The sequence below is a fragment of the Brachycentrus maculatus genome, unplaced genomic scaffold (assembly GCF_059751285.1).
Source record: "Brachycentrus maculatus isolate JH-2025_06_01 unplaced genomic scaffold, ASM5975128v1 h1tg000119l, whole genome shotgun sequence".
Lineage (NCBI taxonomy): Eukaryota > Metazoa > Arthropoda > Insecta > Trichoptera > Brachycentridae > Brachycentrus > Brachycentrus maculatus.
In genome coordinates, this window is record NW_028280872.1 from 84,761 (window position 1) to 110,920 (window position 26,160).

The window sequence follows — 26,160 nt, forward strand, 5'->3', positions numbered from 1 at the left end:
TGCCGCTTTTGTTGGGATATAGTACATTTTCTGGGCATTCCGAAAACGTGCACAACTGAAAATTGACGATTTTTGATTTATGACGTTTTTGAAAGGAGTGAGCGATTATTCGATACTCGATGATAAATAAGATTGGTATCTTTTTTCTCACAATTGGATAACTAAATCACAATCTTAACCATTTTTTTAATTAAAATTGCATGATATGTACATATCCATCCCTGAAGATGATATATAGTGGTACTTGTAAAAAAAAATACCAAAAATAAAAGAGGTTAAAAAGTAGTTTAAAAAGTTTTATTTTATAACGTTAATTAAACGTGCCATAAAGTAACAGCAAAAAACATCCGAGAAAAGGTTATTATTTATTCATCAGACAACGAATTATTAACTCTACGGATGATATAAAAATATAGTTTAATCTCAAGTTTTTCAACTTATAATGATGCATCTCACCGATGTTTAGTCATTTATAAAATGTATAGTTTATACGAAAAATAAAATTTTTATAAATTTCTCTGAACTGCAAACTGAAACTGAAAACAACACCGTAATTTTTCACTCTAACAAAGTAAAATTTCACATCTTTCAAAATCACAACTAACATACGGAAGAAATTCTGCAATAGTTTATATGCATATATTCAATGATTAAAGAAAGCACTTGTTTTATACCACTTGAGTTAACTCAAGTGGTATAAAACAAGTGTTTTCTTTAATCATTGTAACATGTCTTACCACAAAGTTAATGCCGAAACAATAAATAAAATATGAATTTATTCAATTGATATCTCTACATAATTGAAGTATACATATTTCATTTCCGAAAATTGACGAATGTGGTTGTCAATGCTGGGTAGAATGGTAAATGTAAAACGTGTTTAGTGATCACTTAAACCCAGCCCATGATACTTCGAAAGCCCTGTAAATGCCCAGACATTAATATTCTTCAAAACAATTGAAACATAAACATAACTTCCGAAATTTGAGAAATATTCTTGTCAATCATTGGTAGAGTGATTAATATCGCACGCGTTTAGTGATCACTTAAACCCGGCCTATAATACTTCTTAAGCCCTATAAATGACCATACTTTCATAGTCTTCTTCATCCATGTAAAAAAAAAATTAAATGAGTTTAAAATTTCTCTGGTAAAATAATTCATATTTCATTTCATTCAAACCAAAAACGTATCACTAACGTTTTGAAATAAAAATAATTATAATAAAAAATGGAATACAACATTTTGAGTGTGTCCAAATACTTGCTCAAGTGTGTGATTATAATCAAGCATTCGGACCTCACATACTAATATAAGAGTTTCTGCTTAATAAAGCTTCATTACATCTCACCAATAGATGTCTCTAGTGAAGTTCTAGTGATTCAAGAACAAGGTTTCTAAATTGGTTCATATATATAGAACTTCCAAGAATTTGAGTAGTCTGGTTGTCAATAATGGGTAGAATTGGTGAATGTTACACGTGTGTAAAGTGATCACTTAAACCAGCCTATGACAGTCGTCAGCCCCGTTAATGCCCAGGCTTCCATATTCTTCTTCATCTTTGATGAGATGTTAAAAAATAAAAATTGGAATGTTATATACGATTTTCGAGATATGACGGTTTTGTTGAAAAATCATGAGATATTAATCTGAAATAAAGCCCCAAGGTGACTTATATAATAGTTTAAATATCGCAACCGCTTATCATGTACGGTTGGAAGACTTTGTATGAGCTTTACGAAAAAACTGAGTCTAAAATATTGGTTGATTTTTCTAGTTTTCCCTCTGGAATGTACGAGTAGCATTTCAGTAACGTTCGCGAGCATTTTATGTAAATTACCAATCTGTTAATTGCAACTGCAGGTAACGCTAAATGATACTCAGTTTTTTGTATGTATTTAATGTATGTAAGGCAAACCCAATAACCGTTTCAAATAAAATAAAATAAATGTGTTAATAACAAGTCAGTACTTATTTTTTTGACTTCTTCATAATTTTCTTCAAACTCTTATCCGCACCAAATATTGCGAATTGTACAGCATTTGATCTATAAATTCTATTTTTACTTGATCGTTAATTACATAAAGATAAGGTGATTAGTTTTGTTCATCGGATTTTTGGTCCAGGAAATAATTATGACAACGCTTGAGACATAAATAATAATAAAAAAATATTATTTTAATTTCATTATTGATTCGGCAGTCACTTTGTGGTAATATATATTATTTGTTGACATCTCATCAATGATGAAGAAGAATATGGAAGTCTGGGCATTTACGGGACTGACGTCTGTCATAGGCTGGTTTAATATATCACTTTACACACGTGTAACATTCACCTTTTCTACTCATTATTGCCAACCATACTACTCAAATTCTTGAATATAATAAGGATATATTGTTGGATATATTTTTGATATTTCATCTTTGATGAGATGTCAAAAAATAATAAGAAAATAACTCCTGCAATTAGAGATAATTCAGATTTTGTAACAAGTATTTGGACACACTCAAAATATTGTAAAGTAATATCTATTTATGGTAGTGACAAAAAAAGGAGAAAAAGTGAAGTCAATTTTTTTTACGGTGAACTAAACTAAAAACAAAATATGTTTGCTGATGGGTCATACTTGAAAACGGGTTGAACCAAAACTGTATCATTTGCTTGTAGGCGGGTACTTAGTAAGTGGTGATATTAAAAGCCGCAACTAACATTGTTTATAAAATTCATAGTCGCTAGTCGTTAGACTTTACTTAACTAATTGTTTTTCTGAATACCCTCAGGTACACAAAACATTATTTCAATCTCTACAAATTGTGTTCCAGTAGTTTTCAAGCTTTCGAGCTGATGTATGAAGATTCGGAAACATAAAATAAAATTGGCTGCTTGCAGTTTATTGAATGCTTGAGATGCTTTTTGTGTTCTAGAATTACATATTAAGATGAATATTCTACATGTTTAAATAACCTACCAAATATAAACAGACACATTTTTTTTTATTTACTGTGAAAACAAAAAAGATATTTGGCATACAAAATTACCAGCCGTCGATTAATAAACTACATACGCAATGTAACATTATATTATAAGTATAAGTTCAAAAATAATTTTTAACTTAAACAGACTGACGACACGAATTTAAATTGCCGTAAACTTTTAAACAAATTTCTAGAAGAAGAGTTAAAAGTCATTTTCACTGCGTAAGTAAAAAATGTAAGTGAAAAAAAAGTCGATTTAAGACTATTTTAAATATTTGTATTATTTGTAACATACATATTTGTAAAATTTTAATCGTTTTTTTTGTTACGTTTATTTGCAAGTCGATTAATGGTACCTATGAAATTTTTGTGTTTCAACGTTTGTGCAGTTTTCGGTCAAAATTACTAGATGATTTACACAACTATCATGTGCTTAGTTTTCTGATTACAAACCGTGAGAGTATTTTTTTCATCTCAAAAATTGTTATCCTTTATGTTTTCAAATCGGGTAACTGTAAAAAGCTCGACTGGGGAATATTTTTCATGCCTACACACAAAAAATTTCCTCATGAATCGAAATCAAAATTCTATCCAGGCCCTTATTATATCGTGGTAAATTATTTTAATTACCCACCGATTTCATTTGCGAGTCCTTCGGTGTAATACTGATTTCCATGCAGATACGTAGGCCCTAGATTACAATATAAGGAATTAATATTCTCTAAGTCAAAGGTTAAATTTTATATTTTATGTCCTTTGGGAGCAATATATTATAGAGTAGGGCTCGTGTTATGAGTCGTGCTCGGACTTTAGATGTAAGAATTTTTCGGCAAAAAAAACTCTTATTTCAACTGGGAATATGTAATTTATTTGTATTTAAAAATATTTTAGACTTAAATTTTACATTTATTTTTTTTCTTATTTATTTAAACATGTGACATAAACATAAGTCACATATCGCTCGCTCCTTTCAAGAACGTCATAAATCAAAAATCGTCAATTTTCAGTTGTGCATGTTATTGGAATGCCCAAAAAATGTACTATATCCCAGCAAAAGCGGCATTTTGAACAAAAGGTATTGATTAATTATTTTTTTAAATACTAAATATTTTTCAAATGGAGAAAAAACATTCAGGTTTAAGCTAAAAAGATCTGTTGCATAGTTAAAAGATCAAAAAGTGGCTTGGTATTTATTTTTAATACATTTCATCATATTCTTAAACTTTAAAAACGATCTCCTGAAAAAACAAGTTTTTTGATATATGAGGTTGTTGAAAGGAGTGAGCGATATATAATATTCCCTATGACTAATTTTCACAAGGTACTATTGGGACACGGGATCAAGGTTAACAAGATTGAAAAACAGATAAGAATGTAACAAACATCAGGCTGGATTAAGTGATCACTTTACACACGTTTTACATTCACCAATTCTCTACCCTTGATTGACAAACAGAGCACTCAAATTCTTGGAACCTCTAGAAATAAAGATTTAACCTAAAACATAGTGTTTGAATTCACTTGAACTTTACTAGAGACATCTATGGTAGGATAAGAGAAGCTTTTTATAGAACAGAAACTCTTTCATTTGTTTGTGAGGTCCGAATCCTGGATTATATTCACATATCCTTTTCATTTTTTTGTTATTTTAGCTTATAAATCGACCGGTCAATTTGTCAAAAACTAATGTTAAAAATAACTAATGGAGATAATTTACATTTGTGATAATCTTATTTGTACACACATAAAATGTTGTATCCAAATTTTTCATTTTTGCATGTTTTTGTCAATTTTTATGATTAGATAAGAATGTATTATATTGTATTTATCACTTCCAAAAATAAATAAATTTATTGGGCGATAAAAAAAATCCCGGGAATGATATCAGTTGCTGAGCAAAACACCGTAACGGGTAATGTTTGCCGCCAAGGCAGGACCGCGAACCGGATGCTTAATGGACGAAGTAATTTTCTACAGGCTACGTACATAATACACCAAGATATAATATGTACCTACATTGCTCTGCATTATGTACCTCCGTATATTAGAGCAAAACCGTAAAAATACTACGACTCTCGTTTCTTCTAACGCTGATGCAAATGCATTTTGGTATCTCTTCCGACTGTGTGATTTTTACTTTGCGCGGTTTCGAAATAAAAATATCCTCATGTCGTCTGTTCCTCGTGAACAACACTACTACTACTACTAGTAACATCACACTGTTTCTTTGCAGGGGTAGGCAGAGAGGATGGAACACCACACTCTTCTGCCCTGAAATAAACTCCTAGCTTGTTTCACATCCATACGAGTACATCTAGGCATACATGCTCTCGGATTACGTAGACCATTGACACCACCAGGTTTTCAGTTCTGATTGATGTGATCGTGCCAAGTTTTTTTTAAATTAAAAGATAAATATTTGTGTTTTTATTATTTACACAAATATTTTAATTTCATACTATTTCTGTGAGCCTGAGAGGCTCATTATTAGAGAAAGGTATCAAATTGTGGTAGAGTGGGTTCGAACCGAGAAACTCTGGCTTAAGAGTCCGCAACACTAACCACGGGACCACAACCCGTCACAAGCCTTTTTAGCCGTCCTCGTTCTGTTGTCCCGCTCACATTCGTCACATATACTTTCTTAGTCATTCTCTTGCTATCCATTCACTCCACATGTCCATACCATCTTAAATAACTTCTTCATCTTTACAATTATCCCTGCTTCAGCCTCACATTCCTTTCTCATATCTTCGTTTTTAATTTCGTCCTTCCAGTATTTTCCACACATCCGTCTGAGGTAGCATAATTCAACGGCGTTGACTGTACTTCCATTCCTGCCTTCTGAGTATGAGTATTTATAATTTTGACTACCTTATACTTTATTGAACATCAAAATATATCACTGTTGTAAGTCGAACATAACTATCGTATAAATTTCACACAAGTTTGAGATTGATTGAATTTACTGTGAGTTGATTCGATATGAAAATAACTGAAAAAATAAAATAATTAGTATTCGATGAATTTGTAATAAAATGATTAGGATTAAATTATTCGACTATTACATATTACCAATTAATAAATTTTCGTCGTACAGGATTTTGTCATGTTATAAATTTTAATAAAATTGGTTTACAATAAAAAAGTCATTAAATTTCGATAAATTGTTTTGAATATTCGAGTAGGTAATAAAGGAAGCATTTAATACATTTTATGTTTCATTGTATTTGCATATTTAATATAGAATAAAAAGCGTAAAATTACGATACTGAAAAAGATAATGTATAATTTTTCATGATTAAATTAATTAAAACATTTTTAACATCAAAAACTCACAACGAATACTTGAAAAATGATATATTATACAGAGGTTATCTTATGATATAATTCAATAAAAATTGACAAATATTTAGTACGTTTTTACTCCTTAATTTTCACTTAAACCAGCCTATGACGGTCGTCAGCCCCATAAATGACCAGACTTCCATATTCTTCTTCATCTTTGATGAGATGTCAAAAAAATAATATAAACCAATCTTCATGTTTATTTTTAATCAACGCGGTTTTCATTTTAAAAATCTTCATGTTTAGTTTTAATCAACCCGGTTTTCATTTTTAAAATCTTCATGTTTAGTTTTAATCAACGCGGTTTTCATTTTATAAATCTTCATGTTTGGTTTTAATCAACGCGATTTTCTTGTAGTGCTCAATGCAAAGCTTTCGCTTTAAACAAATACCACCCGGAACGTTAAAATACCAGACCAACGTAACTGGATGTGATGTAAATGCAGTATTTATTGCCCCGTTCCTCGAGCTACGCGAAATAGCCTTCTTTATCGGAGGCATAATTCAGCAATAATGGGGTAATTATACACTTTTTTATTTCACCTTTGGCGTTACAGCGTTTTGCGGGTCGAGCGATAAACGACCAATTGTTGGGGTTTGTGCAAATAGGTGGCTTTTTATTACAATTACCAAATCATAAATAATGCAAGTATTTTAATAGAATATTAATATTAAGTTTTGTGGTGAAGATTGAGAAATATTTTTTTTTAAATTTGACAGTTTGTTTATTTACAACATTTAAAAAAATGTAATAAATAAATTATCCTGTCGAATTGTAAGCTTAAATAATAAAAATGAAAATGATATTTTCTGGCGTTTGTGTGATTATAATTCAGGATTCACATACTAATAAAAGAGTTTCTGCTCAATAAAAAGCTTCTTTTCATCTCACCAATAAATGTCTCTAGTGAAGTTCTAGTGATTCAAGAATAATGTTTCAATTGAATTTGAGTAGTGTGGTCGTCAATAATAGGTAGAATTGGTGAATGTTACACGTGTGTAAAGTGATCACTTAAACCATGACCTATGACGGTCGTCAGCCCCATGATTGCCCAGACTTCTTTATCCAAAGATAGATCCAAACATAATGGACAAATATGTTTTGTTGTTGATACATACATTATATTTGTGTAGCATTTAACTCTTATCTTTTATCTTGGTGAAGTTTCTCAATTAAAAAAATAATAATTTGTCTTGCAACATTATGAAACGCAAATATGATAAAGTTCATAAAAATTAACAGAATTATTCATTTTCAATGTAAATTAATTTGTTTCGATTAACATATACATTACAAACTAAAAATCTTAAATCGTAAACATTAAATACATACAAAAATCGAAAATATGCAAGAACTATTGCTAAAGGTGTAGAAGGATCCCGCTTCGGAAAATTCCTTCAGACACATGGAACAGATCAATATCCAATGAGATATTGTTCAATATAGCGGTAGCTCTTCCTACAGGCATAACCATCGGCAGGTTGGTCCTGTGTATAGGAATGACAATCTATGCCGACGCTGTCTTAGGTAACTATCGGGAACATACAGACCAACGTTCCGGATAATTTCAGGATTATCGATCATACCGCGCAACAATCGATAAAAATGCGTAATCAAATACACTTGTGAATGTACTTGTACAATATACCACTTAATGAGTTTTATTTCATTACACACGACTAGTTTCGAAAACAAACAGACGTTTCGATCTACAGGTGAAAAGTAAAACTCATGTAGATGAAAAACAAAACGTCTGTTAGTTTTCGAAACTAGTCATATGTTAAAATAAGTGCTATTTTATATATAATACATAAAGTGCCATATTGAACAAGTGTTTAATTAAAAATAATAATAATAATCAACATGTCTTCCCACAAAATTAATGCCAAATCAATAAATTATATTGAAGAAAGAAATCAAATCACAATTGAAATAATTGTTATAAATTCGTTAGACGATCATGAGGCTGGGAAAAATCCTGGTTTAATTTAGATATCGTGTGGGAAAATAAGGGTTGATTATGGTTATGGTACCCATGATGTAGAAAAAGTTTCATAAATGAACGAGAATTCTTTGTGTGATAAAATAGACTTAAAATACGGTTCTATATAAAACTTTAAGCATTTTTAATAAACATATATAATTGGCTGGAAACTATAAAGGTCCAAGTGAAATTTTTAATTGTATGGATTTTGTTATTTTTTGTTAGTTATCCTTAAAGCAACAGAGATTCAAAAGAAAACGTGAACATAACATTTTGAGTATGTCCAAATACTTGTACCCAAATCTGGATTATCTCCAATTAGGAGTTTTTTCCATATTTTTTTTTGACATCTCAACATAGATGAAGAATAATTTGGAAGTCTGGGCATTTACGGGACTAACGACCGTCAAAGCTGTTTTAAGTTGTGTTAAAGTGATCTAGAATTTCACTAGAGACATTAATGGTGGGATGAGAGAAGCTTTTCATTGAGCAGAAACTCTTTCATTTGTATGTGAGGTCCAAATCCTTGATTATATTCACATACTTGAGAAACGCTAGAAAATATCGTTTACATTTTTTTTTACACATTCTGCGTGTATCCCAATTAGAAGCTGAAATAAAAAAAAAAATATTTTCTAGCGTTTCTCAAGTATTTGAATATAATCCAGGATTCAGACATCACATACAAGTGAAAGAGTTTCTGCTTAATACAAAGCTTGCCTCGTCCCACCATAGATGTTTCACGTGAAGCCTATCAAATTCGAGAACAGTGTCTCAAGTTTTTTTTTACAGATATATCTAGAAGTTCAAAGAATTAGAGTAGTGTGGTTGTCAATCGTGGGTAGAATTTGTGAATTCACGTGTGTAAAGTGATCACTTAAACAAACCTATGACGGTCGTAAGCCCTGTAAATGCACACACTTTCATATTATTCTTCGTCTGTGTTGAGATGTCAAAAAAAAGTAAGTAATTCACTTTTACCCCTGTGGTTTTCAGACAGTCATGTATACGGAAACGTGTGCAAACAACTTTCATTCCAATTGCATTTTATTTGAAAACTCGGAAAATCCCGAAGCACACGTGTCTTTATTGCACGTGCATGTATGTACCTGAATACGGGTTGTTGCGTTGTTCAGTTTCGCACAAATAAGGGTGGAAAATAAAAGAGAATACAGAATTTAACTAGTTATATGAGAAACAAGGTAAACACCGAGCAACGTTACTAGTTAATGCACAAAGAGATTCACGTTACGCAGTTTTATATTCTGTTTTCCTGTTTGTTTACGTGCATTTTGTAGCGGATTTAAAATATATATAAAACAAACAATACGAAACAAATTAATGAACTGAAAAAACACTTTGTAGAAAGATGTTTAAAACGACTCACAGCAACACCAAACCAATGTACAAAAGAGAAATTCATCATTATAATATACGAAGACATAATCAAAAAGGGGCAGATAAACTCGACTTGTATATGTTGCCTATATAAAAATTGATTAGCTGCCTGACATGTATAAAATAGAACCCAGTCAGAGATTTTAAATGAATGAACAAAAAAAAATACTTTATGGATTATTTGTGTCGGTAATTAGTTATATTTTAACATTTGTTTCCTTTAAACATATTTTTACCTTATATTTTATTATTTATCTATTACCTGTACCTTTCATAGCTTTACATTTTACATTTTGCTCTGTGTTTTCTTATTTGTTTTTTAGTCTTGTAAACCGTAATCCCATGTACCAAAATGAGTAATGGAAATTACACATTAGGAATATTATACATATATGCGAGGGATATTTGGAAAATGTTTTTTTTTTCTTCAATTAATTAAAACAATAATTTGATTGCGTCCACATTTAACATTTGTTAAATAATTTTATTTATCACTTTTTTTTAAGAAAAATTTTCTCGAAAACAGTTTTACACAGTAACTGATAATATATTTTCGTAGAAAAAATAAAAATACTTTAATCATATTTAACTCAGTACACTTGTTCTGCTTTGAAAAAACAATCATCCTGGACTGGAACAAGGAACGCTACTTTTTTAAAAATGGGAATTGCATTTATTATATACCTTTCTTTTTATGTACAAGGTTTAAAGATCATTAAATGGATTTTTGTTTCTTCTCACTAATTCAATATGTTTTTATTTGAATATGTGTTGGGAACAGGAGGAATAATCTACTGTCAGCCAATCAGTAACTTTTTAGCATTTGCTCATTGCAGAAGTGCAGGGCTAATCACCTTGCCGTCATGCAATTGACGATCAAGATAACACTACGTCGCTACTATGCAGTGCCCTATGCACTATTGGGTTATTATCACCATAAGGGTTAAAAGAAAAAAGAAATGAAGAAGTTTCTGTACCTCAAGTGAGACCACTTCCGTTAATGAACGATTTTTCCGATCGCATTTCCGTGTCCATTGTTCGAGAACTATTGTTAGACGGACTGAAATTGTTGCTTTTGTTGGTGCGACCGAAGCGATAAAGTCCCTTAATATATTTCGCCATTAATATCGTTGGCAAGTTAATTCCGCGCTATGGCAACTCTCACGATTATAACGGAATATACACGAACAATTAGTGGAATGTACAATTTCACAAAGGCTGCTAATAATTAAGGCGTGTGTGAAATATTTGCCCAGAGATTATTAAGATAAGTGAACCATTTCATTTGTTTGCTCTGTACCCACAAGCGGTTATTTTCTGCTATAGCTTAAATAGCATATTACAATCACTCTTTGAAGACGGATAGTTTATATTAATGGATATATATATATATATATATATATATATATATATATATATATATATATATATATATATATATATATATATATATATATATATATATATATATATATATATATATATATATATATATATATATATATATATATATATATATATATATATATATATATATATATATATATATATATATATATATATATATATATTTATATATATATATATATATATATATATTTATTTATATATATATATATATATATATATATATATATATATATATATATATATATATATATATATATATATAAATATATTTATACATATATATATATATATATATATATATATATATATATATATATATATATATATATATATATATATATATATATATATATATATATATATATATATATATATATATATATATATATATATATATATATATATATATATATCGTAGTCGTAAAGGAGTGTTGATAAAGAAGCGGTTAGTTTCGAAACCGGTAGATATTATAATTTAGTTATAAAAAATATTTATAGTGATTTTAAAACAAAGTTACATTTTTACTATAAAACGTAAAATGTTCAGGAGGGTCATTTAAGTCACTTTTGCTTGGCATATAAGTAAACATCAATGTAGTTATTTTTAACAAGTCAATATATTATAATTCCAAGTTTAAAAAATCGTTTGGGATTTTTTTTCAGGGCAATATTAAGCTAGTAATATATCAAATAGTCAATTTTTTCAAGTTTTTTTTTATAAATGCACTCACTTTATCCTGTGTGACAACGATATATATATATATGTATATATCTTATCCGCCTCCGTAGTGTAATGGTCAGCGCACTCGGCTACCGTTCAGGAGGTCCCGGGTTCGATTCTCAAGAGAGAATATTACCGTGAACTGTTACCTAAAGCGGATCATCTTTCCTTCACCTTTCTTTGACCCCTCAGGGAATCGACTCCTGGACCTACAGCATGGTAGCCAAACGCGCTAACCACTACACTGCGGTGGCGGATATAAGTTTGAAATTTAAAAAATGCGAGATTTGAGACATGACTTTAATTATCAGCCGAGGATAAGGAACATTTTTAAAGGAATACGGGTATAATGTTGTATTGTACTACATTAATTGATTCGCCAGTAATTTGTTTTTCAGTATCATTATTTCTTAAAATCTGTTGTGACAGGTGTTTCGATGCATTTCGCATAATTTACAAACACCGCCTTGGAAATACTGTATTAAATATATATATATATATATATATATATATATATATATATATATATATATATATATATATATATATATATATATATATATATATATATATATATATATATATATATATATATATATATATATATATATATATATATATATATATATATATATATATATATATATATATATATATATATATATATATATATATATATATATATATATATATATATATATATATATATATATATATATATATATATATATATATATCGTAGTCGTAAAGGAGTGTTGATAAAGAAGCGGTTAGTTTCGAAACCGGTAGATATTATAATTTAGTTATAAAAAATATTTATAGTGATTTTAAAACAAAGTTACATTTTTACTATAAAACGTAAAATGTTCAGGAGGGTCATTTAAGTCTCTTTTGCTTGGCATATAAGTAAACATCAATGTAGTTAGTCATTTTTAACAAGTCAATATATTATAATTCCAAGTTTAAAAAATCGTTTGGGATTTTTTTTCAGGGCAATATTAAGCTAGTAATATATCAAATAGTCAATTTTTTCAAGTTTTTTTTTTATAAATGCACTCACTTTATCCTGTGTGACAACGATATATATATATATGTATATATCTTATCCGCCTCCGTAGTGTAATGGTCAGCGCACTCGGCTACCGTTCAGGAGGTCCCGGGTTCGATTCTCAAGAGAGAATATTACCGTGAACTGTTACCTAAAGCGGATCATCTTTCCTTCACCTTTCCTTGACCCCTCAGGGAATCGACTCCTGGACCTACAGCATGGTAGCCAAACGCGCTAACCACTACACTGCGGTGGCGGATATAAGTTTGAAATTTAAAAAATGCGAGATTTGAGACATGACTTTAATTATCAGCCGAGGATAAGGAACATTTTTAAAGGAATACGGGTATAATGTTGTATTGTACTACATTAATTGATTCGCCAGTAATTTGTTTTTCAGTATCATTATTTCTTAAAATCTGTTGTGACAGGTGTTTCGATGCATTTCGCATAATTTACAAACACCGCCTTGGAAATACTGTATTAAAAATTGATGCGGAATGCATCTTAACACGTGTCATAAAAGATTTTTATAAATCGTGGTGAAATTAAAATTTTAAAAATTTAAATAAAATAATGATATATTTTTAAGTAAACAGCATGCAAATAAATAAAAATCAAATACATTAAAAAAATACTCACCCCTGCCCTGCAAGAAGTTGTATCTTCCTTTTTATTATTGTGTGGAATTCTGGCACTGGTCGTTTTAAATGTCCAATGATTACAATAATACACAACACTTCTTTTGTTTTCTGAACTCCTTATCCACAGAGATAAAAGGCACTTCCTTCAATTGCACATTTTGTTATGTCGAAGATATTATGTATTTAAATTTTTATTTAAAGAAATGTAATAAATGTAACCAACAAAAATTATTTCACAAATATGAGAAATAATAATATTTCACAATAATATGTAATCTCTACAAAGTCTCACAGTTTATAAACGAAACAGTATTGTAACAAAAGAATACTAAAATACCTTTTTCTTCTTATTATAACGATGAATTTTAATGTGACACAAAACTATGATAAAACTGTTAATTTTGATTTATTTTTCCTATCGTTATTAGTCAACAACCGTAAAAAGATATAAAATTAGCATTATAAACTCTTATAGAAACAATGGCTTGTGTTAAAACTTATTTTTTCACAACAATAATATGTTATGAACATTTTTTTCGACAGTTCGTGACTTGGGTAAATAGACCATAAACAATATTCTAGGGGTTGTTACTAGGTGGGTAGGTACTTTTCATTTGTTATTTGCATTTGAAATAATAAACGAGGATGCGATTAGATTTTTTGGCACATATCAGTGATTTCATTAATACAAAATCATCATGTTTAATACAATGTACTTTAATACAATTTTACTACAAAATAATTTATTTATGTAGGTATGTTTACATATATATTTACATAAATAAATATGTATATATATATATATATATATATATATATATATATATATATATATATATATATATATATATATATATATATATATATATATATATATATATATATATATATATATATATATATATATATATATATATATACAATGTGTTTTCACCACCACGACTCTCCACTGTGTGAATGCACACCAGATGCACGTAAGGCATAAGTGCACTGCAGAAATATGACAGTGGTAAATGCATTAAGACGTAGTTACTGTATTGGGGAACATTAAGGCGACATATGACTTCTTTCTGCGCAAGGTCTAGCACTAGAGTACCACAGCATTTACACGGTTAGTGTTGCAAGTCATCCACACAAGGTGCACTTTCGGAAATAATGGCTACGCCTTTGAGGTGAAATGGAAAATAAAATATAAATTATCCTAGAATAAGAATTGCTCACCAAAGAGACTGGGAGATCTGTTGATATGTTATTTAATGTATGATCAAAGTCGACATAGACGATGGAATGAAATAACTAACGCCTTATTCAAAAAACTTTTTGATTCGGTTTTAGAGGTTCGATCATTTTGAGCTATTACGCTTATCAGTACACATATTGCGTATTTCTAACTTTTATGTAATTGACCATCCTAGTTCTGAACATAATTAGTAATTTTTATGCAACTGAATCTAATAATTTAATTATAATATTAAAATATATAGATACACTCGGACCTCGCTTTGCGTCGTTTCACTTTGCGTTTTTTCGAAGTTGCGTCGTTACTGAATTGAGGCTCATTTTCGACTTATTTGCTGTTTATATGATTTCCAATGGAAACTTGCAATTCGCTTTGCGTTATTTCAATTTGCGTCGCGATATTTTGGAATGTATCTCGACGCAAAGGTCTTAGTCTACTCGCATATATGTTTGTATTTATATCTTATATATATATATATATATATATATATATATATATATATATATATATATGTGTATTTATATATATATATATACATATATATATGTTTATATATATATATATATATATATATATATATATATATATATATATATATATATATATATATATATATATATATACACACACACACACACATATATATATTTATTGATGAGTACCTACTCTTACGGTAAAATTTGAGGGTTTAATTAAAATTCAATCCAATTCATCCAAAATTTATAATTTTTCATTCGCGAAATTATCGTCTATGCTAAATTGCATCATTTTATTAATTTCATAATTATTCAACAATTTTCATAGATTGATTTGTAAAATAATTTTAATTATATAACGTGTCATCATTCTGTCAATTCAAAAATGAATTTATCCAATAAAATTAATTAACGGAAATGATTGATTAGGGATTAGAATCTCAGCCCCGAATAGCTCACCGTCAGAAGGCTTTGTGGGTTGGATCGTGGTAGAAGGGAAACATTTATTGGAATACTATGTTAGCAGAGTGAATAACTGAGGTTTTATCCGTGAAATTCCACTATTTGTTGGATCTACCCAGGCTCTCGTGGCCCACTGATTGGCAGTAGGTATCCACATACGTTTGGTAACTTATACTCATTAGAATGCAATACCAATCTGGTGTTAAATTCCTCCAGCTGATATGTAATTCTGGAATTAGAATACCATCGTTAACGAAGCGTTATCTCTTTACTGATGTAACGTCTTTACATATAGAAAATAAAATTAGAACTTTATGTCAAAAGATTAGAAATAGTCAAATGTAATATTGTCAAATCATATTGAATTTTTGACTAGTTAAATATGTCAATATTCTACGATTTTTTAGACCTTAGGTGAAAATATTCTTAAAAGTTGAAATACAAATAGAAAAAAAATGTCAAAACCGCATTAAGATTTTTCAAAAAACCAATCTTTTCGTTTTTTCATACCTTTGTTTGTGTTAAATTTATTTCGGAAGGTTTCTCTGTTTTTTTCTATAACGCATGTATTTCTATAGTCATTGAGTCTAGTTTTAGTGAGCGTCTAGATTGAAAAAATGAAATTTGTAATATATAATCTATTGTAATTAAATTTTTACATGGTTAATACCACTACTTCTTAAAATATATTGTGACACGTATTTCGATGCATTTCGCACCATTCTTAAACACCCTTTTGACGCGAAATCCATCGAAACACGTATCACAATAGATTTGAAGACATAGTGATATTTACCAAGGAAAACATCAATTGAAATTGGATTGAGATAACCACAAAATGACTGACGAATCAATTAAAGAAAATATACAATCTAATTATCTAATATTTTTTTTTATGTGTATATTAGGCCGAAATGGTTAAAAACAATAAAAAAATGTATTCAAAAAGAACTCCACCGACAAGACACACAAGGTGGCTTGGTGGGTCACTGCGAATATGCTTAAAAATTGTGATTTAAATAAATATATACAATTTTTGTTTATAAAAAAAATATCAAATAAAAATCTTCTATTATTTTACACGTCAATCGTGTTTTGGAATAGTTATAGATTTGAATAAATAGTGGTATTTACCAATTAAAACATAAATTGATATAGATTGATATAAATACAAAGTGACTGCCAAATCAATCAAAGAAAAAATACAATCTAATTCTTATATTATTTTAAAACACGTCAGTCAAGTTTTGTTACAGTTTTAAAATTATATAAACTCGTATAATCTAGAATTACAGTAAGGTGTGACATAAAAATGAAGTTAAGTATATAAAATATTGCAATCGTCAAAAAACAATGAAGAATTCATTTAAATTTTAAAGATGTATTTCTTGAATGTTTTCCTCAGATACTTTGTGGTACATTTTATAATATCCATATAAAATTAACTAACTTTGTTTTCACCACTTTTTTTAATACAATTCGACCTACCGGTTTCAACAATACATTGTCATCATCAGGGTTTATTTTAAATTATAAACATTAGAATACTTTCACCAAAAAAATTCCAGACACTCCATAAAAATCCTAAATGTATTGAATATATATGACAATATATTGTTGAAACCAGTAGGTTTAATTGTATCAATAAAAAGAGTGGTGAAGACAGAGTGAATTAATTTAATAAAGATTTTATAGATGTGATTAGATTAAAATATAGATACGTCCTCTTCACGTCCTTTGACGTCATTTTATAAATATAATGGATATTATTTTAAATAATATTTCTTCCCTTATTTTCTCCAATGGAACTTTCATTGTCAAAGACATTATTTCGAATGCCTCGATTCTACTCAGAATTTCATAATATTATAGAGCTGTACTGTATGTAGCATTGTCCATTGCATGTAGGACAAAGCTTTGACACCGCCATTGTGGCAGTGAGTATTGTAGGTTTTAGGTTATTGTACAAGCTGTCCTCAGTATTGAAAATATCAGCTCGCCTTCAATTCATAGCAGCGTCAAATCGGTCAACTTTTCCATGGCGTTTGTATGAAGTCACCTTTATTTTCTCTGCTTTCATATCTTTTACAATATAGTGGGTAACACATAGTCGAATGGGATGCCATTCTGTATCTGCTCTATTATGTTAGAGATATGTAGGTAGTTCAATCCTACTCGTAGGTACGTAATATTTATTTCTATTTTGAAAAATTCATAATAAATACTACTATTTCTTAAAATCTGTTAATACACGTATTTCGATGCATTGCGCATCATTTTCAAACACTGTAACTAATGTTTTTGGAAATTGATCAAGTAAATTAAAAATTAATATATTGTAAATAGATGTTACCATTAAGTGACTGTCAAAAAAATATTTATGTAATTTTCACATTCAAAATAATTTTCAAATAAAGTTTAAAGTTATGTTTGATTGAACGAAGATAATTATCTTTAAACAAATTAATAAAACAAATTGATTTGTAAATTAACCATCCATATTTCACCAAATGGTATCGACACCATTTCAATCCTTTATAATCATGTCTATATATGTATCTACGTACATGTGTGAGTGCATGTAACTACGGTCATAAAAATCAGTGTCCCATTAGCAGTTGAAGCTAAAGAAAACGAGATGGAAAATTAGCCACAGGCCCCTGATCTGGCACTGCTTTTTAGTAAAATAATTTCATTACTACTACACCTTCATTGGGTCAAATACTCCTGTAATTCGCGAGACGACCTTCAAGACAGTTACGTAATAATATCTTCATTGTAGGCGTTGCACAAGAATTATTTCTACGTATACGTTGTACACAAACATCAGGGCCGAAATATATATTTTTAAAAATGAAAATAAATTGTTTGCGATGTACTAAGTAACATTACTTTTTTTATAAATCTGTCATTTTTCTATCGTTTTTTTTTTCTAAAATTGTCAGGTATTTTTACAAAAGCGCTGTGCTACATGCGATATAACTAAATGTATTTCATTTATGGTGTTAAGAGCTCCATGACCTTCTTTATTTCTTTTGATTAGTCATTTAGAAGTTGTGTTATCTGGAAGGCCCATGAGTTGAGAGACATCGGGTATTTTAAATGGTTAATTATAGTACAATTCTTATCTCACGAAACTTGCCATGAACGAACAACGGCCTTTCAAATCAAATCGTTCAGTTTAGATAAATGTGTCATTAGTGTACCAACCGCGAAACAAAATGGTCGCCGACGAAGACGTAGAAAAAATAGCTAATCTTAAAATAAGAAGATTTATAAAACAGTTAATTGAAAGTGAAAATTTCGTTCAGTGTAAAGTGATTGCAGGTGGTGCGACAGAAAAGGGGAACAATTATATGGGTGTAGTCGAAAGAGTAAAAGTGTCTGGATTATTACAGAATGGAGAAGAAGTAAATAAATCTTACATCTGCAAAACTGCACCTCAAAGTATTAATAGAGAAAATCTACCTATTGATAGATTCTTCACAGTAGAAGTGTTCGCTTACAATCATGTTATACCAACGTTTGATGCGCTCCAAAATGAATACATCATAAAAGAAGAGGACAAGTTCAAATTTGTCAAATGTTTCAAAGCAGACGGAGAACAGATGGACGAAGTGATTATAATGGAAGACTTGACAAGCGAGGGATACAAACTGCTCGATCGGAAGATCATTCTAGATGACCAGCATCTTAAAATGGCGTTCAAGAACATTGCCAACTTCCACGCTCTATCATTCGCTTTGAAAGAGCATAATCCTGAGAAGTACCAAGAGCTGGCCGATTATGTAGACTCCAAGCCGTGGTTTACTTCGGATATGAAACCGTTCGTCGACCAGGCGAAAATAAGAGCAGAAGCAGAGTTGACCGATGAATTTTGTTTACAAAAATTAAAAGCGTATGAAAGAAGTTTTTCTGAAATATTTATAGCGGGAACGGATAAGCAAAATGCTGTACCTTACGACGTTCTGTCGCATGGGGACTGCTGGATATCAAATCTTCTTTTTCAATACAAGGTAATGTTAAGATATTTCCTGTAGCGTCTTTGACAGGCTTGTAAAAAATGGATTGAAAAAAATATATATATTTGGGTTAACAACAGTAACATATCGTAGTCGTACCTACAGGAGAAAGTTACAAACTAACAAAACGTATAATGTTCAGGAGGGGCATTTAAGTCACTTTTTCTTAGCAAGAAAATAAACACCATTGAAGTTACTCATTTTTAATAAGTCGATATGTTTTACTTCCAAGTTTAAAATCCTTAGGGGAATTCTTCAGGGCAATATTAAGCTACTAAGATATCAAATAATCAATGATCACGTTTTTGAAAAAAATGCACTTGGTCACTTTCTCCTGTATGACTACGATATATAAAACAAAACAATCAAAAGATATACATTAAACAAGCCAATTATAGTTAACCACAGAAACATAAATATTAGTACAAAATGTTTAGTGTAGATCTAGCAAATGAATTGAATGTGAGTGTGTGCGCGCGCGCGTGTGTGTGTGTGTGTGTGTGTGTGTGTGTGTGATTCTAGTAGGGACATATAGGGATATGCAAACTCTATTACAGTGGAACCTCTCATAACGAGCATTCCCAGTCCCAGCGCACAAGTGATTGTCATGCAAATGGGATTTGCCCTTTCTCTGTAACTCTTTATGAGAAATGTCGCTCGTTAAAGGAGTAATTTTTCAATTTTTTCTTGCTCGTTTTGAGAATTACTTATTATGAGAGGTGCTCGTTATGAAAGGTTCCACTGTACCTTCACCGTTGCTCCTATTCTCTTAGTCATACTTACTATTCTTTTACCAAATAGCAATTATATCAGTCACCTTGTTCTCATTTTCTAATTCTTATAAACGTTATCCCTATTCTATTTCGAGTCCACAAACGAGTTAACCCACACGAGTTATTCCACATTTCGATGCGGTGCCCTATGCACCACCTATATGCTACAAGAAAGAAGAATTCCTTGTAGCACTTTTTTATTACTGTCAGTATCTATTTGATATACAATAATTCTCAATTATAAAGTAGGTACTTTCACAATATAATGATTGGCATAACTTCAATATATGTTCTTGTATTCAGTCGACGATTATACTAAATTTGTGGTAACACGTGGTAAGTTAGGAATGAAGTTTTTTTCCATTAAAATTACATTTTATTTTATTATTTATACAATTGGTCATCATGAAAAGTTGTTCACCTTGTAATGCAGTGCATTATATTTAATAATAGATACAATGTTTTGGCACAAGGTTAAATGGCTACATTCTTCAGATCTCTGTTATTTGAAACATGTTTGTAGTCTTTTACTCTTTGTAGTAAAAATAAACTATTAAATAATTTATTTCAGTTAAATAATGATTGAACATACACTGTAAACGTTGAACAATCAACATTTTGAGTGTGTCCAAATACTTGTTCACAAAACCTGAATAATCTCCAATTACAGGAGTTATTTTCATATTATTTTTTAACATCTCATCAAAGATGAAGAAGAATATGGAAGTCTGGGCATTTAGTTGAACAATCATACTTCGCGCAATGTCTTTCAGAATTAGTTCATATGAAAATTTATTGATTGACATTCAATTTGGACATGGGTTTTATTAATTTTAACTTGCATTAAAAAACAACATTGATTTAGTTTTTATTCACTTTTATTCAATTTGACCAGTCTTCTTATATTAAATTGTTATTATTAAACATTACTGAAATTAATTTCGTGATAAAAATAATATAAATCATGGTTAAAATAATATGAACCCCTGCGTTCATGTGTATATAACATAGTATTTTGTCTAGCCTCCCGCCAGTCTGATGATGTCGGTAATGGCAAAATCTGGTAACTGGTCAAATAAAATAAAAGTGTTAAAACAAAATAGTTTTTATTGTTTACTGATTCGGTATTAACTTTGTTGAATGTCATGTTGATTATTTAAAAACAAAAAATTAAACACTTGTACATATAAAACCTGTTTTATGAGTTTTTTTTTTAAATCACACACGAATAGTTTCGATAACTACAGTTGTTTTTATCTACAAGTGAATAATTTTTATTTTATTATATTAAATTGCAGTTCCACCAAGAAATTCCAATATTCACAACATTTTGAGTGTATCCGAATACTAGTTCACAAATCTAGATTATCTCCAATTATAGGAATTATTTTTCGTATTATTTTTTATCAAAGATGAAGAAGAATACGGGAGTCTGGCATTTACGGGGCTGTAAATGCCCAGACGTCCATATTCTTCTTCATCTTTGATGAGATGTCAAAAAATAATACGAAATTCCAATATTATTATGTTTGGTGAAATTAGTAGAATACATATGCATCTTATATTTATTGTTCTCTTTTTTAGAATGGTCATCCAGATAACATTATCTTCCTGGATTACCAAGTGATGAAACGTTGTTCTCCGGTAGCAGATATTGTACACCTCCTCTTTACCTCAACATCCGAAGAGTACAGGAGAGACCATTATGAAGACCTCATCGACTTCTATTACAAATCCTTGAGCTCTAGACTTTACGAACTGAACTGTGACGTCTCTAAGTGTTATCCTTTGGAAGTGTACAAGGACCAACTCAAAAACCTACTCCCATTTGGATTGGTGGTGGCTGTTATGTTTCTTCCCATGCAGCTGAGTGAAGCTGCAGATATAGTGGATATGGGAGAAATCACCAAAGATGAATCACCGGAGCCGCAAATACAAACATTCAAAGACCCTAAAACGAGGGAAGCTTTCTGTGATAGGATAGGGGGAGTCATTCGAGATTTTGTGAAATTGGGGGTCTTGTAATATTGGTCTAACATCAAAGCAAAGCTCGCATTGGTGACCCATGAACATCATACATTCATACCATGAATACCAACAGAAACCCAATTTCAAACACCATTCCAGCAAATATTGGGGATTAAATAATTTGTTTTACAATATTGATCACAACCTTTTGATTGAAATGAATCTACTTTGTGGCCAAGCAGCTCACATTCGGTAAATTTGTCTTGAGATCTGATCTACATCTGGATATACATAATACAAAATTATTGGAAATTTTATCGATATATCGCTTACTCCTTTCAACAATCACATACTTATATAAAAAATCATCAATTTTGAGTAGTACGTGTTTTCGGAATGCCCGGAAAATGTACTTTATTCCGGCAAAAGCGGCATATTTTTTACTTAATATTTACCCGCTACAGGGCAGAAAGTGTTGTTTATGCATTTTGAAGAAACGGTATTATTAAATTATTTTTTTAAATATAATAAACATTTTTCAAATGGACAAAAAACATTCAGGTTTTACCTAAAAAGATCTGTTGCACAATAAAAAGTTCAATAAGTGGCTTGATATTTACTTTTAATACATTTAATTATATTTTTGAACTTTAAAAACGATCTCCTGAAAAATATTTTTTTAATAAACGACGTTGTTGAAAGGAGTGAGCGTTATGTCGATTTGCCAGACGTCCCGGTTTTACGGGGACAGTCTCGATTTTCAGATAAAATCCCGATGTCCCCGTCAGTTTACTTCACGTCCCGGTAAAAATTTAATTTGATGATAGATGACAGAAATATAAAAATAATTAACTGTGAAAGATCATGTATTTAGGATAATTACATTGTCTTTTATTTCGCTGTACTGTACGCTGGGGCTATTCCGGTGTTCCGGTTGAACATTTCAGAAATCTAGCAAGACTACATTTACAAAAGAATATGTTTTAAAAGTACGACAGTTAAAATCAATATATTTTATTTAATGTATTCTACTTCAAAAACACTTTTTTTTTTTAATTTGTTTTGTTTTCTTTCAGAAATACTTAACCTTCAAAAAATATTTGCAAATAAAAATAAATACACAAATAAACCTTAACCTTGTCTTGAAATTTATTTTATACCCTATTATTTTTTATAAAAATCATTCATTTCATATATTTTTTATCTCACAGAAATTCTAAAAAAATATTTATGAAATATGTTTGTAAATAATAAAAACAGAAATATTTCCCTTAAAAAAAAAACAGAATTGAGTTCAAAGAAAAAAACTGAACATGAACGCCAGCAAAACCAATATAAGGTACTTTGGGTTGCATACCTGCACGCGTACTAGCTTATGTGAATTTTACACCACCAATATAAATACATATATTTACAAATCCGGAAATACCTTGAGAAAAGATATCTATATTACAGTATATGCTTATTGATCGTATAGTCATAGAAAACTAAGGTATCTTTGGATTTTTAATATTTGCAGTTTATAGCTCTGCGAAACATATTTTAAATGTATAAATTTCATTAGAATTTCAATTTAATAAAGAAATACAAATATTTTCGGGAAACTCAACGCTTTTTTATCATGTTTTCTTTTTTTAAATCCTAAATATTTTTTTGTAGATCCGTCATTATTTTCAAGGCCTGCCTATATGCAAATTTTCGGCAGTACCTATCGCGGCGTAGGTCGATGTACAATAAATAATCCGGTGCGAGTCTCGGCTGTCAAATTTAGCCATGAATCAAACCATCGTCTCAGTGACAGCGGTGCCATCTAGCGGCGTGTCAGCCACAGACAACTGAAGGACCGCTGACACGCTCTGATCTGTGAGAAGCGGTCAGTCTGTCACAATATTACGTGATTTATGGGTATCTGAACCCACTTATTTACTGGACTGGTACTCTGCTTGCCTACATATGCGCTGCATATTAGTATTAAATTATAATCAGTTGGTAAACCGCCTCCGTAGTGCAATAGTCAGCACGCTGAGCTACCGTACTGGCGATCCCGGGTTCGATTCCCAGGGGGGGTCAAATAAATATAAGTGTTTTCTTACTCTAATATTTATTCTATATTTACCCTGGACTGGTACTTACTGGAACCTTATCCATAATATTTATTCTATATTCCAACTCCTGTCCAGACCACATTCACCGGTTTCTAGATGGTTTTGACATGTAGAAAAAAAATGAGGATTGTGAAAGGTAAAAGAAATATGTGAGTCGAATGCAGTTGGAAATAGAAGCAGGAGGAAGTACCTACCAGTAGGAAGGCTGAGGAAAACTTGATATAATCGAGTATTTCAAATACTTGAATATGGTCAGGAGTTGGAATAATCGGCAGGTATGCATGAGTGTGGAAGAGCCGAAGAAATGTTGCAAAGACAGAGTGGTGTGGCGTTTTATTATCTCTGCCTACCCCTGTGAAGAAGCGGTGTGATGGTTAGTTAGTAAGTTAGAGAATTAATCAGGCAATACAGTTTTTTTTAATACAGCTAACCCTAAGTGCCATATCAATGTATAATATAATATGCGCCAATGTATAATGTGCACTAATGTATTATATGCACTAATGTATAAGTAATATGCCCCAACATGCGAATTTGTAAGTTGGGTTGATGTGTCTTAAATGCGAAAAACAAGGAAGAAAATGATATTGTTCCAATATATCGTTCAATTTATTTCATCCAATTTCATTGATTGTTATGTTTTAGATAGACGCCATTTAATAAATCAAGACGGGTTTTAATTTAATTGAAGTAATTAATAACGATCAAACAGAGCACATGTGTTCCCGCGAAATTCCATCGCTAACACCTTGGAAACAAAGCCAGTAATTTATAACGCATCAATACTATACAGATGGGACTATTCAATCATGAATGCGAATTGTGGACATAAGTGATGGAATTAACCCCGTGGCTACCAGAATCCGATATATCGGCTTTCGGTGCCCTAGCGAGAAATACCGGATCCGTCGGATTTGACGTCATGATTTACAAAAGTATCAGATAAATTCTGAAAAGTGTGTTAGGGATTCCTCGAGGGTTATGCAAAAAAACAATTTATATTATTTTTCGATTTTTAATTAGTTACACATCAATATTTAGAAATAAATGATCATTTATATCTGTACAATTAGTTAAAATATTACGAAATTGGAGTAGCTAAAATACTTTTGGAGAAACGAGAAAAAGTAAAGTACACAACCAATTATGTTTTCCCGAAAAGTAAGTTGTGTAAAGCTGTGATATTCTTCAAACAGATACATTTTATTTGTCAGGGTTAATCAATAATATGTTTATAATTATGTTGATTGCCCACAGCTTTTATGACTCATAAATTTTAGATTCCCGGCAGCACAAACCAGAAACAAAAACTTATTCAAAATCCCTAAAATGCATACCAAGTCCTAACAAAATTCATTTTTAAATCGAGCCTGCGATTTGCACAATGTAATGCTTAATGAAATAGACATAAATAATGTTTATAAAATATAAAATTATTTTTCAATATTTTGATATGCTACGATTATTTTTATATGTATCAAGCCACCATTGTGGCACCTATTTTATTATTGTTTATTAACTGGCTATTAATATTGGCAGTCGATATACCTTAATTTTGATTCCTAGCTTGGTACATTATTGTTAC

General features: G+C 30.2%; 1 protein-coding gene across 1 annotated transcript; it reads left to right on the forward strand.

The window, feature by feature from the left end:
- The first annotated feature begins 18,928 nt into the window (after positions 1 to 18,928).
- On the forward strand, positions 18,929 to 23,599 carry LOC148309605 (uncharacterized). Its single transcript, XM_088259681.1, has 2 exons — positions 18,929 to 19,723; positions 22,087 to 23,599. The coding sequence occupies exons 1-2, from the start codon at positions 18,929 to 18,931 to the stop codon at positions 22,525 to 22,527; spliced, it is 1,236 nt and encodes a 411-aa protein (XP_088115807.1). The 3' UTR covers positions 22,528 to 23,599.
- Positions 23,600 to 26,160: the final 2,561 nt, after the last annotated feature.